The sequence below is a fragment of the Ictalurus punctatus genome, chromosome 24 (genome assembly GCF_001660625.3).
Source record: "Ictalurus punctatus breed USDA103 chromosome 24, Coco_2.0, whole genome shotgun sequence".
NCBI classification, from domain to species: domain Eukaryota; kingdom Metazoa; phylum Chordata; class Actinopteri; order Siluriformes; family Ictaluridae; genus Ictalurus; species Ictalurus punctatus.
The window spans coordinates 12,567,938-12,587,211 of record NC_030439.2 but is presented as its reverse complement, the minus strand read 5'-3'; the positions used below and the strand labels follow the sequence as shown (position 1 = coordinate 12,587,211).

The 19,274-nt window shown below is 35.8% G+C and overlaps 1 protein-coding gene across 1 annotated transcript; it reads right to left on the bottom strand.

Annotated features, from left to right (window-relative positions):
- Nucleotides 1-952: 952 nt before the first annotated feature.
- On the bottom strand, nt 953-8,164 carry sla1a (Src like adaptor 1a). Its single transcript, XM_017455172.2, has 8 exons — nt 8,002-8,164; nt 7,266-7,359; nt 6,107-6,206; nt 5,896-5,982; nt 5,600-5,703; nt 4,785-4,916; nt 3,630-3,759; nt 953-3,181 (listed from the first exon to the last, which is right to left on the bottom strand). Exons 2-8 carry the CDS (start codon nt 7,336-7,338, stop codon nt 2,983-2,985), a joined length of 825 nt encoding a protein of 274 aa, XP_017310661.1. The 5' UTR covers nt 7,339-7,359; nt 8,002-8,164; the 3' UTR covers nt 953-2,982.
- Nucleotides 8,165-19,274: the final 11,110 nt, after the last annotated feature.

The window sequence follows — 19,274 nt, the reverse complement described above, 5'->3', positions numbered from 1 at the left end:
TATCAATAAAAAGCATTCATCCTGTGCCATAATAACCTTGGTATAATAAATTAAAGAGAAACAGAGTACCTTCATGTGAAAAATAATAGCTTTGGACAGTTGAGATATTACTTTTCCTTGCTTCTGGAATCTCCCGCTGCATTAAACAGGTCCGAAATGTGACTCAAGACAATGTTGTGTCTCTGTCATTAAAATCCCATGCATGTAGAGTCTGGCCTGTAGATTTGCATATTTTTACTCACTCTCTTTCTCACTCACTATGATCCTGATCCTATCAAAACTGTTTCCAAAAGCAGTTGTTTTCTCTCAAAGCTTACACTGTTAGAATAACACATTCAGTCCTGTGAGATTATATAGTTTGATACTGTTGAAACATTTTCCTTCAGCTGTCCTTGAAAAACCTTTGTCTTAGTCTTGCACCCTTGCAATCATGTGTTCATGGGTAAATTATGTAAAGACTGTTTCCTGCTGATCTGAACTGTTCGGTTCTTTCCTAGCATCATGACCAACATGTCACATGGATCTTCATGGGTGTTTTGGTCACTAATGTGAGTTGCGTTGAAATGCGTAATTATAGACAATATATGTGCCTGCCATTGTGTAAATATGAATCGAGATGTACTGAAAGATATTGGTTTATGATCAAATTTTGTGGACAGTGGAAAATTTTATAAAACATATTTTATCTTTTGTCCATTTATAGTCATGTTTAATGATGTGGAACATCCGCAAGTTAGTTCCTGTTATCACAAGAAAGCAGCACCAGCTTCTCTTTTATAATAAGACACTACATAAATAAATAAATAAATGCTGCTTGCCATGTGACAGAAAAAACAGAAAGTGCAAAGTCCACTGTCCTGATGTTTTCTTTTTTCTTCTGAAGAAATGTAACTATTAGAAACTATTAGAAATAGTAACTATTAGAAAGCACTGACACTGGAGACTCCTTGCATAAATGTTAAATAAATGTTTATTTACAGAAAGCATCACCATGAGGATTATATATTTCCTATGTTAATTAACAACATGCTTATTAATAAATTTATTCTTAGGTTTAGATTATTTGGAGAGTCTGCCATACAAGTCCACGTGTGAGTTGTTAGTATAGAAATGATAAGATATTAGATGGAAAGCATTAAGATAAAATTATTATCTTGCAGCTGAACTACTAGCAGAGCTGCTGTTATAGGAATGAATCAACACCTTCTGATCAGTCAGATTAGAGAATGTTAGGCTATAACATTAAATAATGCTATGCAAGAGAGTAAAATACAGCACATCCTGCATGGGGACAGATTTTATTTATTTGATAGAATCATTGAATAATAATAATAATAATAATAATAATAATAATAATAATAATAATAATAATAATAATAATAATCTGCAAGGGAAAATAATATTTTCTTAAAGAGCAGACTAAAGGTCCTGCATGTGTGTCCCTGCAATGTTAAGACAAAATATTCTCCAGAATATTTGGCACTGTATTTACTGTAGTTGTTACTGGGAAATCCAGGTTAGTTATTTTCAGTCCACAAACATGATAAAAATTAGTTTCATTTAGACTTGCTCCGATAAAAAAAGATTAAAGGGTTCTACGTACAGTATGGTGCAAATGTTTTAGGTACACTAATAGTCTGTCATATATTTTGTACATTATGGGTGGCACAGTGGTGCAGTGAGTAGTGTTGTTGCATCACAGCAAGGTGTTGCTGTCTGTGTGGCTTGTCATGTGTTTTCCCAGTGCACACGTGGGTTTCCTCTGATCTAATAAAAACATGCTGGTAGTTGGATTGTCTTCTCTAAATAATTCTTAGATGTGAAAGAGTATGAATGTGCATACACATGGTGCACTGCAATGGACTTGTGTCCAATACAGGTGTATTCCTGCCTCACGCCCAGTGTTCCTGGGATACACTCCACATTAACCCTGACCAGGAAATGGTCACAGAAGATGAATTAATGATGCATGAATGTCTGCCTCATTACACATTAGTGAGTCAGTACAAAAAAAAAGTACATTTATATTTACGAACATTTCCAAGAAAAAGAGAATAAAAACATTATGGAGGAGTCTGAGACCTGCAGAGACGGAAGCAAGTGAGAGCCAAAAACTGCAGAAAACTGGAGGAAGGTTCTCCAAAAACAATGTACTGGTCGATTTCCTTAAAAGTTCTTTTCGTGTGCCTAAAACCTTTACACAGTACTATAGATCACTACAACAGAGCATTTACTTTTCAGGAAGGTTCCATGTAGAAACCCTTTAAGAAACTAAGAACCCTGACCTTGCAAAGAACTCTTAAATAACTTTTAGATGTGTAGAGAAACATAATTAAAAACATGTTGTATTAAACTATTTAACTTTATATACAAATATTATATACAATCTCCGGCAGCTCCTTTAGACCTTGTAAAAAAAAAAAAAAAAAGGTAAAACAGTTTTATTAGAAATATTGGAAGAGAATAAAACTGAAGTAATCAGAAGTTATTTCTCAGGTATAACACACAAATAAATGTGTTTAATCAACACCCCATTAGGTTTTACAACATGAGGCAATAAGCCAAGACCAGCTAAGAAGTGCTTAGCATGCTGTTTATGCTGTTTTTTTCTGGATAGAGGCTCAGTATGTTCCTCCACTGCAATTCAGCACAAAAACCTTCATCACTGGGTAAACAGGGGGGAAAAAAACCCTCTTCTTCAAAAGGTTTGTCCATTCATTCAAAGCATTTAGGGATTTAGAACAAAATTTGTATTTGTAAACTGTTTCTGTGCCTCCCATCTCAAATAAAGTGCCACTGAAATGAAGTCCATGACATTCAATTATCACCTTTGTTTCAACTCAGTACAAAAGGTCAATGATCATCTGAAAGGCTCAGAGTCACAGAATGTCTATTGCTCATATTGTCTGAATAAAAATCCACCAGTTCCATTAGCTGTATTTCCATGCACTGGTAAATACAAAAAAAATATCTGCTCATGTCCTAATCTGTGTTTTCTCTCATCATATTTCTGCTGTCAGGCATCCCATAGACTGTCCAGCCCTTCTTTTTCCGTCTGCTTTTTCTTTCTTGTTCCTCAGCAATGGACAGATAGGCAGCGATGCTGCTTCTCACTCCATAGCTCACCAAGTTGCCCCTACTGTCCACATTGCCCTGATTATCACTTTCCAGCAACTGAGAACTGGTGATGAAAAACAAATTAGTCAAGGAAGTTCGTCAAGGAATATAACAACTGAAGGGATCTAAAAGCTGCTCAGAAATACAAAGCAGGATGAAGGGAGTTAAAAAGCACAGGTAGACATATGATTTATTAGAGAATGTTTATATCATATTCAGGAACCTATGATCTTTTACATATATTTACAACCTCTGATGTCTTGTACATTTTGTTAAAATGGGATTTGCACTCAAATCTAAGTGGTACTATAATGAAAACTGTGTAATTTGTGTAATTTGTGAGAATGTTTCATTAGACCACACTGCTAGTCCAATTTTTTTTAGACCTGCTACATTTAATATATATTTTTCATTATTTAAGGACATTTGATAAATGTTTTTGCTTGAAATTTGTGTCTAAGACAAGTGTAAATAAGCAGGAATGTGTCAATAACCAGATTTCTAATACCCACCTGTTCACTTTTCGCCAGTTGAAGTTACGGCGCATCACCACAGGCGGCGCTTGTGAGACTGAACTTGGGGCAGTGCTGTTCAGAGCCAGACATGGGGCTGAGAGAATGCAGCAGATGCCATCTGAAGAGTCTGAGAGTCAAGACACGCACATATATATATATATATATATATATATATATATATATATATATATATATATATATATATATATATATATATATATATATATATATGTGTGTGTGTGTGTGTGTGTGTGTACATATATATATATATATATATATATATATATATATATACACACACACACACACACATGCACGCACACACAAACTTCTTATCTATAATACACCCACCCATACTGATAAAACTGATATTTCAAGTGTAACATACTGTGGCGAGTGTGGCGAAACTTTGTTAAGAGTCATGACTTCCTGTCCCTCATTTTAAGTTCATGTCATACTTCATGCTTCCTGTTAACTCGTAGTGACCGGTCAAGGACAGACTTTGTATTTATCATACATGGGTATACTGTTATGTGTCTATAAGTACTTTTTCAAATTTTCAAAACACAGAAAGTACTCTGATTGTGAATGGGTTATGAATAGCATAATAGTGTCAGGGAAGAAATTAAGAGGTAGTAATGTGTGAGTGGCTCAGTTCTTTCCACCATGTTGTAAAAGCCACCATGAGATGAATCTTTTTTTAAAAGATTAATGTCTTCTATCTTATTTTGCACTAGCTAACAGGCTGGATGCTAGCAGGTACACAGGTATGTTAAGTGCTTACAAAAATGTGAGAAAAATATAACACCAGGTTAACATTTGTGGCACTGTAATACTTTAGAAACCAAAGAGATAGTACAACTGATTCATTACTATTCAGTGTAGACTATGAATGTTTGTGAAGGATAAGTAGCATGATAGCATTAGCTATCTTACCTGGCAATATTGCCCTTAACCACTGATGAGATTGTATTGATTTCATTTTCTCATCTCATTTCTTTAAAATGAAAGGGTTTTTATTTGGTGCATTATGGGTATTTTGTATTGTGTATCAAACTCCATTTTGATGTATTCTGGCCTAATGTGCTACAGTGAATAATGTAGTGATTTCACGTTTCACTATCCTCAGCCTGTGTAGTGTTCAGTTCTCACCCGAGTAGTGATTGACCATGTCCTCTAGGCACTGGAAGGTGAGACGAGGAGAGATGTAGTACCAGCTGTTGTCCAGACGGAAGATTTTGTAATGCATAATGGCTCTGTGTCTCACAGACAGAGAATACACACCTGCAGGATGCACCATGCATTAACATTACTCTTTATAAAATTAATCATATTGTTCCCCATTCTTACATACACTACTGTGACTAGTTTAAAATCTTTTAAAAGAATAGCATCTCTGAACACCTGAAATGTTCCGAATCGTGCCTTAAGATGATCTAGTGCTAGCCTACTCCATATTGCACGTGTGAAATTGGTGAAGGGACCTCACCATGACAATCCATAATCATTACTCGCACAGTCATTTTAGATTACTTTTATAATATTAAAATTATTGTACAATATTATTTTAATTGTATATATTTTTACATTTTACATAGTTATTATTTTCTTATTTCTATTATTTCTATCATTATTATTTGCTATTTTCTTTTATGACTACCTGTTTTTTTCTTATTCTGTTTTTCTAGTTCCAAATATATATATATATATATATATATATATATATATATATATATATATATATATATATATATATATATATATATATATAATTTTTTTTTCCAAACCCGATTGTATTCCATTTGCTCCAAGATCTCAGATATCCGAACTACCATTTTTTACTGGTTTCAACCTGATCCCGGTCCTGAGTATCAGATGGGTGTCATTTCTAATTATTATTATTATTATTATGATTATTATTATTATTATTATTATTTCATGTAAGGGTCAGTCATGAGCAGTCTCACCTCGTTGGCTTGGACTTTCTCTGACGAGAAAAGAGCCGACCGTGTTGCCGGGTAAAAGTAGCAGCTCCTCTGCTTTTTGCCTCCCCACTCCTTCAAATAGCCATCTTAAGAAACATGAGAACTAGTCAAGCAGCAAAACAGGCATGTATGGAATATGTCATATTTCAACTGTTTTGTTTTTTATTGTACTGCTTTGAAGCTTGTTTAATATAATCATATAAGTATTTACACACTGGAATCTTTGGTGTCTTTTGACTTTTGACTTTGCAAATTGAGTAACTTGCTTGTACACTCACCCATGATAGACCTTTGCCACATGATTATTAGGGATGTAGTTCTCAGTTCCATTTTGCAAAGAGCGGACTTTCCACCAGCAGGCTTCCCTGCACATGACATATAAGTAGAGTTAACTAGTTTGATGCAGAGGAAACTAATAACATCAGAAACTGTCAAAAATTATAATGAAGTAAAAATCATGTAGCACATAAGAATTGAAAAGGTACTCACTGAGCCAGAAGCTTCAGTTTCTCTCCCATCCTAAACATCGGCTCACTTATGTCTCGGCACGGGTAGTCAGAAATTACTACCAAAATCTCATCATCTGTGGCTGAGAAATCACAGTAAATGTTTTTATTTATTTATTTTTATAGGACTACATGACACATACATAAACCTCAGATGGTATGGATTAATATTCCATAACAGCATAGAACATCACTGTGATTAAATTAACAGGTTTATAATAATGCACTAATTCTGTTATTGTTGCTGTCCATGTTATATCTACAGTAACAAACAATCCTTCGCTGGGACTTGTATGCCAGACACTGCACATAAACTAAGTCTAAAAATAAACAGAAAAATTGCCATTGTTGGAAAATTACTGTACGTTAAGTCTAACAACAAGGCATATTGAGATGTGTTGTTATAGCAAACTAGTATTTTGGGGTGTGAACAGTAACGCTGCTTCATGTCAGGCCATATCATACCACCATGTCTCTATAACAACACACTCCCAAGTGTTTTATTTCTTGCTTATAAGATTTTAGGAATACGTCTGGTGTTAATTGGACACTACAATGGTGGCATTATGCATGTTTTCTCTGGCCCTGAAGAAAATTGTCTTTAATTGTGCAATTGATATTGTTCTTCACGAAATTAATAAATTAATAAATTAATGCCTTAGTGGCATTGTCATGACATTGTCATTCTTGACTTTAAATTAATTATTTGTATTAAAAATATATTTATAAGATTTTTAAAAGTAAAAACCTATAACAAAATCATGGCACCATATTATCAGGGATATTTATTTTCTCAGACACTAAACTATATTGATTTTGGGCTTGATGTTGACTAGAGCATAAAGTCAGTTATGACATAACACGAGTTAGTCATTTAACTGAGGTCAAATTATGTCAAATTGATATCCAGTTAATGCCTGTTGGAAAAAGCTTTAATCAACATGTAAGATTATGCCAGTTGTCATGAAGGCCTTATGTCAACTGTAGCTGTCCTTACATACAGTAGTCAGGTATAAAGAGTAACTATATTCACTTTTTTAAAACGAAACTCTTATACACAATGCCAAGCTCTGTAAAACTGTGAGAAACTCTGAGTTTCTGATCTGATTTTATCTGATCTAATAGAAATGAAGAAAACCTACCTTTTAATGAGGCCTCAAAGTGGTTGGCCGCAGTGTGATTCTCAGCTACTTGGCCTTTTATTATATTCCCCATGATAGCAGTCCAGGAACAAAACTGTAATGCCGCACAGTATTATTACACACATAGTTTTTAAATTGCATTAGCGACTATGTTACAATCCTGCAACTGACATTGCTGTGCTTTCAATTTCGCAACTTCCTTAAAGTGGCTAAAGTGTTATCTCCAGCAAGAGACACTCAGCAGGATGGGGAAGCTGTGGGGAGCCTATCAGAAGCCTATCAAAATTTTCCACTGGACACCCATTTGCAAACAAAACACATGAAGAACTTTAGTTGAGTACTTGACTACAGCGAAGAAAAAAAACCTTTGTTTTTATACATGAATCACATCAAGAATTTCAAGGTTGGCAATAGAAATTATCCAAGGCTCTTTCATTTGTCACTAAAGTCATGTATGTCTTTCTGTCTCTTAATAGATAGAAACTGCTAGAAAGGGGGAGGGGTCAGTACTGAAAGTAGGCATATAGACCATAGGACATAAATACAGAATGTACAATGTCGTATTAATGGCATTAATGTGCATGAAAAGTGCAAATATGGGACACATTTTATGAATGATGAAAAATGCAATCATAAAACAAGCTAAATCTGATAAATAACTCATTTAGCATGTAAACAAAACAAACATATTTTTAGGAAAAAATGTCAATTGAAAGAACAAAAAATCCAAACTCACCTTTATTTCAGTTCTTAAAGTGATATATATCCATTCCCTTTAAAGGAGACGGAGCTGCACTGGGGTCATTACTAGTGAATAATAGAGGAAGGCTAACTACTGTGTCCTAATACATCTGCATTGCAACAATGCAATGACACTTTACTGTTGACGGCTTGAGTCTAAAAGTGAGAACATTGCATCTGGCTGAACACTTCCTCTGGTGAAAGGAGGAAGACAAAAGCAGACAACCACTGAACATGTTTTTGTATGAGACAAAAATGGTTTTAAAAAGGTGTGATTATTTCATTTCCTTTTACCATGTGTGTTTCTGTTGATCATTCATAATGGTAATTATTACTATAAAATACATTCTCTTTTACTGATGTGCGTGTGTGTGTGTGCGTGTGTGTCCATGTCAGTGCGTGTGTGTGTGCCCATGTGTACGTATGTGTGTGGCCAGAATAAATGTAAGTGGTTTTAGAGTACAGGAAGTGTGAGCCAGCAACACCAAAACCAAGAACACCCTTTAAAGCTGTAAGTGTTGTTGCGTTTTTTATCCTAATGTGAGCTACATTTGTGTTAATTGTAATGTTTTCTTGTTGAGTTGGGCCAGAAGTGAATGTCATTATCAGAATGTGGTCATTTTAACATTTTACATTTATTTCATATTCCTCATGACTCATGGTTACTTTACTGTAACTAGTCCTATAGTATGATACCCAAATTATAACACTAGTCAAAGATTTCTGTATATTTCAAAGAAATGTATTGTAAAATAAATTGCTGCATTACATACAGCAATGTGGATAAATATGGACCTTTTTGCCTACATCTATTAATTACAGTGCCCCTCCACAAATATTGGCACCCTTGGTAAATATAATCAAAGAAGGCTGTGTCTTTATTGTTTAACCTTTTGATCTTTTGTTTAAAAAAAATCACAAAAATACTCTCTCATGGATACCAAACAATTGCAAACATAACATAGGTTAATTTTAAATATATATTTATAATTTTTGTTAAATATAGATGTGCAACATCTATGGCACCCCTATGAATTCATATGAGAATAATATGTTTGAAGTTTTTTCCCCTTTGATATTTTACATTTATTTAGTACACCTGGATGACTAGGAACAGGATATTTTCAACCGTAACTTTCTTTTTCATAGGCTTATATATATGAGGTAATACATAGGCCAGATTCCCTTAGACACTCATAACAATGGGTAAGACCAAGGAATAGAGCTGTGATGTGCGGCAAAAGGTTGTTGAGCTTCACAAAATGGGAAGCGGCTATAAGAAAATAGCACAAGCATTGAAAATGCCCATTTCCACCATCATGGCAATAATTAAGAAGTCCCAGTTAACTGGAAATGTTATGATTAAACCTGGAATTGGACATTTGTCTATATTGTCTCAATGCACTGTAAAGAGGACGGTTCAAGTCGCATTTATTAACAGTTTTTATTCGAGTCGCATTTATTAACAGAGATTAACATTTTGTTAAGCTACATGGCATCACGGATTCTATCAAATATCAACAGATATTAAATGAAAACCTGACTACCTCTACTAGAAACCTTAAAATGGGCCCTTTTTGGATCTTCAAGCAGGACAATGATCCAAAACATATATCAAAATCAACACATAAATGGTTTACTGACCACAAAATCAAGGTCCTGCCATGGCCATCCCAATCCCCTGACTTGAAACCGATAGAAAACCTGTGGGGTGAACTGAAGAGGAGAAACCATCAGCCTTGACCTCAAAATGTGAAGGATGTGGAGAGATTCTGTATGGGAGGAATGGTCTCAGATCCCTTGCCATGTATTCTCCAACCTCATCAGCCTTTATAGGAGAAGACTCAGAGCATTTATCTTGGCAAAACGAGGTAGCACAAAGTATTGACTAAAAGGGAGCCAATAATTGTTGCACACCTATATTTAACAAAGATTGTTTTTGATAAACGTGTGTTGTATTTGTTTGATATCCATGAGAGCAGAGTATTTTTGTGGGTTTTTAAAAAAAATAAAATATCAAAAGGTTAAACATCCATTCATTTTCTATACCACTTATCGTACAGGGTCACGGGGAACCTGGAGCCTATCTCAGGGAGCATGGGGCACAAAGTAGGGTACGCCCTGGATGGGGTGCTAATCCATTGCAGGGCATAATCTCATACACAAGCACCCATTCATACACTACGGACACGTTAGACATGCCAATCAGTCAACATGCATGTCTTTGGACTGGGGGAGGAGACCAGAGTACCCTGAGGAAACCCCCACGGCACATGGAGAACATGGTGGGCCATGGCGGGAGTCGAACCCCCAACCCTGTGGTGTGAGGCGAACATGCTAACCACTAAGCTACCATGTGCAAAAGATTAAGAGCATACACACCTGCAGGATGCACCATGCATAAACATTACTCTTTCTGTGCAAAACTGTTTTTCTACATCATCTCAATTTCATTCAGTTGAAGTGCTCCAGCACCTAATGAGTGTCTGCATTCCTCAAGACAACAATTTGATTCAATTTTAATTGATGTTGCACTTTTAAGGTTTTCATTTCGCTCAACCCAAATAGGAGAATTAATTAATCCCATGAGTTGCAACATCCCAACATTGCAGTTGTTTTTGTTTTTATCAGAAGTAACACTTTTGGGACAAATATACAGAAAAAACAGGCATACTAACTTATTACAAAAAATGTAATTGTATTTGACTTTTTTAATATATATTAGATTTTTTTTATTGTTTCAAGCCTGACAACTGTTTTATTGTATTGACAGATCATTTGGCTTATGTCAAGCATTTATTTCTAGAAAGAAGCAAAATGATCAGTCAATATGCAGCAGTTATATTTTTTATAAAATAATCTCATAATGAGAAATAATAAATACACTTTCCTTTCTTCAAGATATAACTTGCTAAGTTATTGGGGTTTTTTTTCAGTGTGTTATCCACCAACAGGCAGTAAAGTTTTCTGCATACAAAAGTTGAGTCATCTGTATATAGGTCACAAGAATAGGGAACTAATGTGGGTTAATTTTTGGGCTATGAATACACTGATCTCTTCTGATCTGTCTTATTAACCCACACACCCAGATACTACAGTACGCACAAATATCTAAGGGTTTTTTCCCCCTACCAGTATCATTGATCGCTGTGGAAGAAGAACAAGCACAAAGTGTTTTAAAGAGTTCCTAATTTTTTACCTTTTCTGTTTAATCCCCAAAATGAGAGCAAAACAAAGTGCACTATTCTATCCTCGCACACATTTCTGCTTTTCTTGATATATCGAGCTTGAAGAACAGATTTGATCTTCTATCATTTCAAAGAAACAAAACATGAACAGAGAGACAGACAGCAGACTTTAAACTAGCAAGAATGTCAAATTTACTCTGCACATGTTTTGGACACTGGAGCATATTTTCACTATGAGAAAAAAAAAACAAATTCTTTACTTGTTTACTATGTTTTTAATATAGATAGACCCTTGTTCTTGAATTTTTCATTGTCTATAGAATCCTTTTATATATATGTATATATAATTGGCTTTTATTCACGATATTTTACCAGCTTAGATCCTTTTATGTGAAAAAAAAACCTTAATTATGTACATGAAAACATTTTACTCAGTAACTACTATGATGATTCAATAACTACAGTGAAATTAAAAAGAAGCTATGAGAGTTCACATCTGGACTTGCTGATGGATCATTTTAATTTAAGCATCTAAATCTTCGTGCACGCTCTTTTTCAAGGTTCAATTCATTGTCCCTTAACTTTCTTTGCACAGCAATAACTCTTGTGGGTGCACACTTCAAAAGCTCACCATAATGTAATGATGCCGTGTGGTTACTTTGAACATCTTCTAAATGCCTTAAAGTTCACTGATCACAGGCAAGAACCATGTTTTAGAAGTATGCATTACAATATCTTATTGTAATACAGCTTGATGACTGTCTTCTAGCATGACATCATTTTCTATCCTGAGTTAGATTCAATATTTTCCCCTCTGAGAACCTGGAGCCTGTCATTAGATATTTTGTGATGAGCCTTTAGGAGGATAGATAGCAATTTGTTTTATCATGAGAAGGTGTATTAGCTTCATCAGAGACATATTTTAATCATATGAAACTAAGTCTTATCCTTTTGACATCTTTTTCCGTGATGCTTTATTCTTGTATACATTCAGATCACTATCTTATGATCCTCTTATGCATGAATGTAATATAAGGCAGCACGGTGGTCACCACAGCGTTGCCATCTAACAGCTCCTGGGTCCCTGATTTGATCCTGAGCTCAGAGTATTTTTCTCAATTACATTTGCAACATTTTGGCAGACGCCCTTATCCACAGCGACTTACGTTTGAAGGCACCAATGATAAAATGATCAGAGTCACATTGTGCTTGAATTCCAGAAAAAATCTTGATGATATGTTCACTAGACCCATTCATAGTCTTTATGAAGACACCAAAAGTTATCAGCCATTATTGTTTACATCGTGTTAATTGGAGCATGAAAAAATGCTTGCCCGGTCTCTGATCTTTCTTTCGTGGGTATTCACAGTAATACAGTGATGAACCTATACTAATTTATTCAACTGAGCATCATCAGCATCACTTAAACACTGAAAACTCAAAGAATATACATCATACATCAATCTCAACTTGAATATTATCCACATTTCTGTCATTTACAGGGAGTTCATCAAAAAAAAAGCTTGACTGAGTGGTCCACAAAACCTTTTTAGACACTGAATGTTGTATTTTGCACGTGACAGTGGAAGACACTCCGTGTTCTTTGGTTTATCAGTCTGTTGAGGATACTCATCCATGTTGTTTGATCTAGTACTGAAGTTTGCTGAGAGCAATTACTAATGAGATATGTTGAAGAAATTTGACAGTAAGTTAACAGTGAAATTCACTCAGCTGGGCATCCGCCGTTACTCAAAGCCTATTGGCTGATTTCGGTCATGTGACTAAACTGTGATCTTTTTCTCACAGAAGGCTATGGACTCTGATCATTTTTCCATAGCATGGCTTTATTTTAAATGGAAAATTCTGTGACCCTGATCTTTCTATCATCCAAGAGCATTTATGAGATCATTCTTCAATGCTCAATCGACAGCCATGGATGCACAACTCCAAAAATACAGTTTTGTGACTCTGATCGTTTTTGTTCATTGTGGTCTTCATTTATTACATTTATTTATACATCTGAGCATTAAGGGCCTTGACCTAGGGTGGTAGGTTGGCAGTGCTGGGGCTTGAACTCCTGACCTTCTGATCAGTAAGAGAGAGCCTTTAATCACTGAGTCACCACTGCCCTAATAATACACAGTATTATCTGTGTAGAGTTTCCCAGGTTCTCCACATGTCTATGTGGGTTTACTCCGGGTTCTCCAGCTTCCTTACACCTCCCAAAAACATGCCAGAAGGTGGACTAAGCACTCTTAATTTCCCCTGAGTGAGTGTGTGTGTGTGTGTGTGTGTGTGTGTGTGTGTGTGTGTGTGTGTGTGTGTGTGTGTGTGTGTGTGTGATGTCCTCCAATGGACTGGTTTCCCATCCAAGGTGTGTTCCTGCCTCATGCTCAGTGTTCCTAGGATATGTTCTGGCACCACTGTCACACTAACCAGGATAAAAGAGTTACACATAAATGAATGTAAAACAGGAATGTAATTTAAACGCAATAGTATATTTAATAATACTTTTGAAAATGTAAAATAGCACTATTTGCTATTCATGTTTCTTAATAAACAGAGCTGTGCAATTCATTCTCCTCCATTCTAGCTGAAGTTGGTGAATTATCTTCCGGCTGCTAGAGACCCGACAACATGAGATTAGGTTTTAATGGAAACTGACAGAGATTATTTAGTTTTAAATTTTCACAAACATTACATACGTACAAGTCTTGAGAAGCATGTACGTTATGAATGGTCTTAACTGCTTTATGTACAAATAAATCAAATGTAGCTTGATTACGTGTCTATAAAGACACTATAATTAACTTTTACACCATGTAGCTAAAGCAGTAGTAATATGTTCTATATTTTCCTTCCTGTCTGCTTTCGTTTTACACGCAATACCCCTTGCTACTTACTGAGTGTGTTTTTACATTTGGTGTTATTTAATTATGTCCCTAGGAAAAAAATAATCTTCAAAATAAGAAATAGTTTTGACAGATAACTTCCCCTCTTTTGTAGTTTTGGTGTGACTTCACTTTTTCCTGTGGATATTAATGGCAGCATGCAATAGATGTATTTATGGTTTCAGCTCTGGCCAACCGGAAGACATGATGGTTTTCACAGAAATTCATTAGCAACTGATCCAGAAACAGATAATATTTAAGTCACAGATTACATAGAACTTTAAAAAAAGAGGCTCATTCTCAGATATCCAAGTAAAAGCATGTTTACATCCTTCTCACTATGTTAGGTGCATTCTTTCTTACTCAAAGCCTATGTGTTATCAGTATGGAAACTGTCAGATAAAAAAAAAGACAAGTTCAATCTTCAATTTAATCATTAGACCAGAAAGAGAAAGCAGATGCATGAATTAATATGCTGTCAAAATGCGATAGGTACATTAACTAGCTATGCTAACGCAGTTCTGCAGTTTTAATTCAGTCTTTTAGATGTTATTTGGTCTAAACAAAATGATCATTTGTTACATTTGCCAGTAATTGTTGCACTGAGGCTCTGAGGCTAAACCTTCTAGAAGCAAAACCGCAGAACTGCAGAATACTAGTTTGAAGTCTATGTAGCAGTTATCAGTGCTCAGAGGTTATCTAAAAAATGTGCACTATCTTAATTAGTGCCATTTGTGCTGTCTTAGTCATTCCTGTTATAATGTAGGTGTGATGGGTGCATGTAACACAAAGCAGGGTTTGTTTATAGTCTGGAATGACCACAGGAGCTGGAGTAGAGATCATTTCTATTGCATAGCGTCGCTCACCCAGACCTCAGTGGAAACTCTTACGCATGCACGCCGATTGTGTCACTGAGCAAACTGGCTTCTGCAGCTGTGTTAATGCACTACACAGTGAAATGCCACTTATAAAAGACTACAGGACGGAGACCACATGACACAGTGATCTGTTTCAGCCAGGCTTAATGACTCAAATGTGCATTACTTGTGTTATCAATTTATAAAATGAAAATTTGGTCAATGTTACATGGCATCTACAGTACATACGCTATTCATATGTATAAAAAAATGAATAAAAATAAACACAAAATTTATAAAAGCTTATTGACGAACGCATCTGCTGTCACTGAGACTACTTCTGTCAATAGTAAGGTCAGTTTGACACAATACCTATGTCGAGTGACAGATATTTGTTAACATACAGTTGTGCTGTCACTTTATTTCATGACTTAGAATCAAACATTATGACACCAAATGTAATTATTGCAATCGTAATTACATTTTACATCAAAATAACAGAGTTGTTTATAAGAGAGATGTATATTTTCTCTGGCCCTTAAATAACATCAGATTCAACAACACTGTAATGACTGAGAAATAACTGGCTCTTTCTTTCTTTCTCTCTCTCTCTCTCTCTCTCTCTCTCTCTCACTCACTCACTCACTCTGAGGTAAACACTCAGTTTGTTTTGTGCATCTGACTGTACCAAGCCTACTGCGTTCACTATTCCGGTTTTGACCTGGCTAGTTTCCTGGTATTCGTGTTATGACTTTGCCCTGTTTACTTTGTTTGCTGATCACCAGACCTAAGCCTGTTTTTAACCCTGACTTTGCTTCACGTTTTGGCTTAAGTGAAATTGCATCCATCTTAGCTTTCTCTCACATGACGGCCAGACTGATGTAGCTGAGGTTACGGAACTGGAATTCACAGACCACGCAACCCATGCTGGCATCTCTACATCTTTTTTCCCAGGTTTTTATAGTTTTTCCAGGAGAATAATAGTAGGGTTCATTTAAAAAAATAAAATAAAATAAAAAAGCCTTCCAGTTTAGGCCATGCCCACTTCAGGTTTAAATCTGAATAAAGTACAGATACAGATATTTCAAGCTCTAAACAGATATGGATACAGATACAGATAGTGTCATTACACCCGTATTGACAAGCTACATGACCAGGATGTACCTCTGACATATCAGAAGTAGACTGAGATACAAAGTCAGTTCCATTCCAACATAAGTCATATGGCAACCTTGTATCAAAATTGACAAATACAGTGTTTATGGGCACCTGGAATGAGATGTTATAAAAGTTTATGTAGGAATTTGAGGGAAGCTCTTTGGCACAGGTGGTAGCATTGCTGTCTCACAGGTCTAGGGTCCTGGATTCAATCCTGAGTTTGGCTTACTGTGTAGAGTTTCACATACTCTTTCTTTGTCCTTGTGTCTATATCTGGTTCTCCAGTTTCCTCCCACTTGCAAGTAGGCAGATCAGTTACACTAAATCGCTGACAGGTGTGAATAAATTTGTGAATGTGTGTGTGCATGGTGAATTTCAATGGACTGGTGTCCCATTCAAGGTGAATTCTCCCATGTTGCGACAAGTGTTCCCAGGATTGGGTCAAGATCCACTGCAACCCCGTGCAGTAAGCAGTTACTGAAAATAAATGAAGATGAACGAACAAATGAATGAAAGTAGGTATATGTCAGTTGTTATAAGGGGTTTGAATAGTTGTCACGTAGAATTATGTACATGCACTGCCCTTAAGTAAATTATTACCAAAAATTGTTTAATATATTTATGTGTTTCAGAAGTTAATGCTAATAACAACTGCTGTATTTTCTGGAGAATATGGAGTACTTTCTGTGGAAAAAACACACTAAAATCAATACACAAAACTTTCACTTGTATTTCTATTTGGAAAAACAACTACTCTCTGGAGACTCTTTCAGTTTAATACAGTTATTCAAAATGATGTTCCCAAAAATTACCCCAAGAGACAATATTCCAGCCAGTGAGAGTAAACACTAGGGAGGGATTTGACAGAAAAGTCCAGTGATTATAGCCAAATAAAGCACCTGTGTGTTCTGGCAGCCTCTCTTTAGCCTGTAATGGCACTGTAAAATGCTACCAAACCACACATTACAGTCAGAGACCATACCATAATTAGCTGCTTCACCATGGCACTGAGTCTATAGCCCTTATCTCTATAATCCTAGCTATTACCTGTTCATTGTACCCTGTACACGTAATCTACAATTTAGATCTTTTGTACCAAATTACAATGACCTCCACTAGTATTGGCACCCTTGATAAATTTGAGCAAAGAAGGCTGTGAAAAATTGTCCATGACTTCCTGTTTCACAGGGGTATGAATATCAAGTAACACATAGGCCAAATTCCCTTAGTCATTCATAACAATGGGTAAAACCAAGGAATAGAGCTGTGATGTGCGGCAAAAGGTTGTTGAGCTTCACAAAATGGGAAGTGGCTATAAGAAAATAGCACAAGCATTGAAAATTCCCATTTCCACCATCAGGTCAATAATTAAGAAGTCCCAGTGAACTAACTACAAAACTACAATCCGATGTCACCTACATCACCACAAGTTGTTTGGAAGGGTTTCAGGAAAAAAGCCTCTACTCTCATCCAACTCAAGCATCTTCAGTTTGTCAGACACTACTGAAACGTCAAATGGGATCGGGTTCTATGGTCAGATGAAACCAAAATAGAGCTTTTTGGTAATAAACACCAGAGGTGGTTTTGGCACACACAGAGAGGTAGCCATATGGAAACGTACCTCATACCCACGGTTAAATATGGTGGTGGCTCTTTAATGTTTTGGAGCTGTTTTTCTGCCAGAGGACCTGGACATTTTGTTAGGATACATGGCATCATGGACTTTAACAAATATCATCAGATATTAAATGAAAACCTGACTGCCTCAGCCAGAAGGCTTATTAATGGGCTGTGATTGGATCTTCCAGCAGGACAATGATCCAAAACATACATCAAAATCACCACATAAGTGGTTTACCGACCACAAAATCAAGGTCCTGTCATGGCCATCCCGGTCCTCTGACTTGAAACCGATAGAAAACCTGTGGGGTGAACTGAAGAGGAGAGTCTACCAGCCTGGACCTCGGAATTTGAAGGATCTGGAGAGTTTCTGCATGGAGGAATGGTCTCAGATCCCTTGCAATGTATTCTCCAACCTCATCAGGCATTATAGGAGAAGACTCAGAGCTGTTATCTTGGCAAAGGGAGGTAGCACGAAGTATTGACTAAAAGGGGGCCAATAATTGTTGCACACCTATATTTAACAAAGTTTATATATATATATATATATATATATATATATATATATATATATATATATATATATATATATAAACCTGTGCTTTGTTTGCAATTGTTTGATATCCATTCTTTTTTAAATAAAATATCAAAACAATAAAGACAATTTTTCACAGCCTTCTTTGCTCATATTCACCAAGGGTGCCAATATTAGTGGAGGAGACTGTACTGCCAATAGCTCAGTTGTCTCTCTCTGAATGCAACCCTTTATGCTTTGTAGCTCAAATGGACTCAATTAAGTCTGTAGGTGTTAGTTAGTCATGAATTGGTGTCTAGTTTAATGAAACTGTATTGTTTTGAATAATGTAATGGATATTATTTAGGGCATCCTGCGTAGCTGCAATTGTCTTATACTTCTTCACTGGCCAAGATTTTTTTCTGACACGTTGAGTGAGTGCTTTGGGATCTAAGAAGCACATTTTCTTGTGTTTCTTCATGAATTATTGTTTAAACAGCAAGTATTCCAAGAAAAATCTCTGCACTGTTTCTTTCAACAGCAATGTCTGTTGAATGAATTTATTTATTTATTTAGAAACATAATGATAAATGGACACTAAAGCCAGTACTTTGAGATTTTTGTATTCACCTCAGCACATATCCAGCACACATATACGTTGAGGTATAAATAAAATATCTGAGTTTATATTTAATGGGGTAAAGTATGAGAAACTTTACGTCCAAAACTCTAGACTTCTTATCCTTTTAACTTATTATGTAAGATGCATTTGTCAAAGTTACATCCGTAAATGGTACACTAGATCCTTGAAGAATCATTGTGTTGGTTAGTGACTTATTTGTTTGCAAAAAAACATTTGAAGAATCTTGGAATGAATCCACTGCTGACATTTTTGCTTGTCTCTGTAGCTTCAGGAATCTAAAGTGTCACTAAAATCTCCATATATGGGGAGAAATTATTTTCTCTTCCACTTCTCAACTGATAGAGCGGCGTTTGTGTCTGGTGGTTTAATAAGAACCTTCTCAGAAATGACTCTGTTG